Source organism: Podarcis pityusensis, assembly GCF_964106645.2.
Source record: "Podarcis pityusensis genome assembly, chromosome: 1".
Lineage (NCBI taxonomy): Eukaryota > Metazoa > Chordata > Lepidosauria > Squamata > Lacertidae > Podarcis > Podarcis pityusensis.
In genome coordinates this window covers 84,004,369-84,007,767 of record NC_138028.1, presented here as the reverse complement: position 1 = coordinate 84,007,767, position 3,399 = coordinate 84,004,369, and the positions used below count along the sequence as shown (strand labels likewise).

The following is a 3,399-nucleotide window of genomic DNA, read 5'->3' as shown; positions in this document are numbered from 1 at the left end:
AAGGCAGCCCTGTTTCAGGAAGCTTTTAATGTTTAATAGATTATTGTACTTTAATATTCTGTTGGAAGCTGCCCAGAGTCGCTGGGGAAACCCAGCCAGATGGGCAGGGTATAAATAATAAATTATTATTATATTATTATTATTGCTCTCTTAACAAATCTGCTTTCTTTTCTCCGTACTTTAGATATGCAATTTGAGTGGCAATGGAGAAAACCAATATCACAGAAACAAGAGATTTTTCCTTCACAGAGCTGTCTGATCTCCCAGAAGTGCGAATCTTCCTCTTTGTAGCAATTCTGCTGATTTACTTGATCACTCTGGCAGGAAATGGGGCAATTCTCACAGCAATAGCAACAGATAGTCACCTACAAACCCCCATGTACTTCTTCATCAGCAACCTGTCTTTCCTGGATGTCCTTTGCCCCACAGTAACAGTGCCAAAGATGCTCCAGATCTTTATGTCGGAGAACAAGACAATATCATTTGTTGGCTGTGTATTACAACTCTTCTTTCTGATTTATGCCGTGGGCACCGAAGTCTTCTTGCTCTCAGTGATGGCGTATGACCGCTACGTGGCTATCTGCAGTCCCTTGCACTACACAAACATCATGACCAAAAGGCGGTGTGTTCAGCTGGCTGCTGGGACCTTGCTAACCGGCTTCATCAATTCCATGATTCATACCTCATTGACCTTTACATTATCCTTCTGTGAGCCCTATAAAATTCACCAATATTACTGTGATATCCCACCACTAATGGCTGCCTCTTGCTCCTCTACCTACCTCCCTGAACTGGTTGCTCTCCTTGTGGCTGGCATTTTAGGAGGTGGTGCATTCCTGGTCACTCTGATATCTTATGTCTATATAATCTCTACTATCTTGCGCATGCAGTCTGCTGAGGGAAGGCGCAAAGCCTTTTCTACCTGTGGTTCCCACTTGACTGTAGTTTTCCTGTTTTATGGGACCACCATTGCCACCTATGTTCGCCCCACCTCCAGCTATTCACCCAAACAGGACAGAATTGTTTCCATGTTGTATGGGATTGTTACTCCTATGCTAAACCCTATGATTTACAGTCTGAGGAATAAGGATGTTAAGAGGGCCTTGGTCAAAGCATTTCGCTTGAAAATATTTTCATGAAATTAATGGGTTCAGTCATCCCTGTCCTTGAATACTGTCCTTCAAATACATTGTACTTCTAAGCTAAAAGTCACTACAATATTCCTTCCTTCCTTCCTTCTTATGAGCCTGTACTGGGAGACAATCATTTAATGACCTGTTATGAAGTACCATATTTACTGAAATCTAATGCGCACTTCTTGGGGGCCAAATTATGTTGCGAAAATAAAGGTGCACATTAGATTCGATGGCGCATTAGATTTGAGTAAATACCTTATGCAGTTTGGACACAAGTCTGCAATTCTCACATGCAATCTGACACTCAAATTTTCCTAGATACTCATTTGAAAACACGGGTGTGGTGAGGGAAGGCAGAGAAAGAGGATGTTGGCTCAAGAGGTTAAAGTTCTTTTAGAACCAGGGTGGGTGGGTGACTAGACTTGTTTGCTTGCAGAAGAGAAACAGAGATATTCACAGAAATTAGGGGGCGTTCAAGAGTGGGGTTCTGAGAAGGTTTTAAGGCAAAAATAACCTTAATGCAAGTTAGAGACTTTGGGCAGTCACCCTTTAGCAGTGGGGGTGTATGGATAGTGAGGAAAGGGGGAATTGAGATTTTAGGGTGAGACAACAGACAAGGAAGAGAACACGTTTCCCCAAGAGAAGGGGACTTCATGGGGCTTCAAAGCAGAAGGCAGGCAAAGGAGAGGGAGGGGTGGACTTGAGAGAGTTTAATGCATTTCCTGATTCTGCAAGGATGAGGTCTGTTGGGGTTGATGGTGGTGACATGGCAATCTCCTTAGCATAGGAATGAAGGAAAGCCAAGGGTAAAATGCAAGGTGTGTGAGTGTGTTGTTCCAGAAGAAATTTTCTTCAACAGAGACAAACAAAGTCTCTTGGGTGACCATGGATTCCTAGATAGTTAGGTGAAAAGCATCAGTTCTTATGTTTGAGTTGGGCTTGGAGATTAATAAAAAAGCAAAGAGTGTAAACTAATGACAAAGGTTAGTACTTAAGGCTAAGAAAGGCTCCTTAAAGGTAAAGGGACCCATGACCATTAGGTCCAGTCGCGGACGACTCTGGGGTTGCGGCGCTCATCTCTCTTTATTGGCCGAGGGAGCTGGCGTACAGCTTCCAGGTCATGTGGCCAGTATGACTAAGCTGATTCTGGTGAACCGGAGCAGCGCACGGAAACGCCGTTTACCTTCCCGCCGGAGCGGTACCTATTTATCTACTTGCACTTTGACGTGCTTTCGAACTGCTAGGTTGGCAGGAGCAGGGACCAAGCAACTGGAGCTCACCTCGTTGCGGGGATTCGAACCGCCAACCTTCTGATCGGCAAGTCCTAAGCTCTGTGGTTTAACCCACAGCGCCACCCGCGTCCCAAGAAAGGCTCCTTAGCCCTCATCAACTGTCATGAATGAGCCAGCCCCCAGGGAAAGTTTGCAGCCAGCTCCCAGTGAAGGAAGTAACCAGGAAGAGAGAGGGAGAGTTAACTACAAGACAGGATGATTATAGCCGAAAGTCAACTTCCCTGCCCTTAGGAATGTCAACTGATAGCAGAGTTGCAGAGAGTCAGCTGGCAGCTTGCCAGCGCACTAGTGAAGGACAAAATGCAGGGGTTAGAAATGAAAGCAGCTCAGAGAGCGTGAAGGACCACGGTAGTATTGTTTCAGAGAATGAGGAAGGGGTGGGAGCTGACCCCCTTAGTCCAAGGTCCAGGGGCATAAGGGGGGGTCTGCAAGACAGAATACATCACAAGAGGAAGTTTGGCTGTTTCTGGTCTCGCCGGAAACACCCTCCTTAGAAGGGACATCTTTGATTTATAGATGGACAGCTGTGATCGCCGCTCCAGTGAACTCTGTTTTTGCAATAAATCTTCTAGTTAATTAACTACACTCATTTGTTATCAACACTTCCTGACATCTACACATATTGAAAGCATTGGCATGTTGGATTTGATATTGATCTTGCTGACTAATGCTGCTTCCGTCTGTGTGTTGATAACAGGAAGATCAATCCTGGCAAGCTATTTGAGATACCATCTTCTTTCCCCCTTTTGTGACTTTCTAATAGCTGGATATTTAACAGCGCAAACCACCATTTCTAGATTCTTCTGGGTGGCCTCGCAAATGGAAGATAACAGGAATGCAAGATGCAGTTTATAAAAGAGCCTTTTAAACCAGGTTTGTTCCGAAGCAAATCTGCTGCCCTTGAACTTCATAGAAATCAATGAGATTTTATGGTTATATAAAGTTTGCTTGAGTTCTCCAGAACATAGGGC

General features: G+C 44.6%; 1 protein-coding gene across 1 annotated transcript; it reads left to right on the top strand.

The window, feature by feature from the left end:
• Positions 1–203: 203 nt before the first annotated feature.
• Positions 204–1,139, top strand: LOC308471506 (olfactory receptor 5V1-like; the record flags this gene model as incomplete). Its single annotated transcript, XM_080995536.1, has 1 exon — positions 204–1,139. The coding sequence occupies one exon, from the start codon at positions 204–206 to the stop codon at positions 1,137–1,139; it is 936 nt and encodes a 311-aa protein (XP_080851662.1).
• Between the last annotated feature and the right edge of the window lie 2,260 nt (positions 1,140–3,399).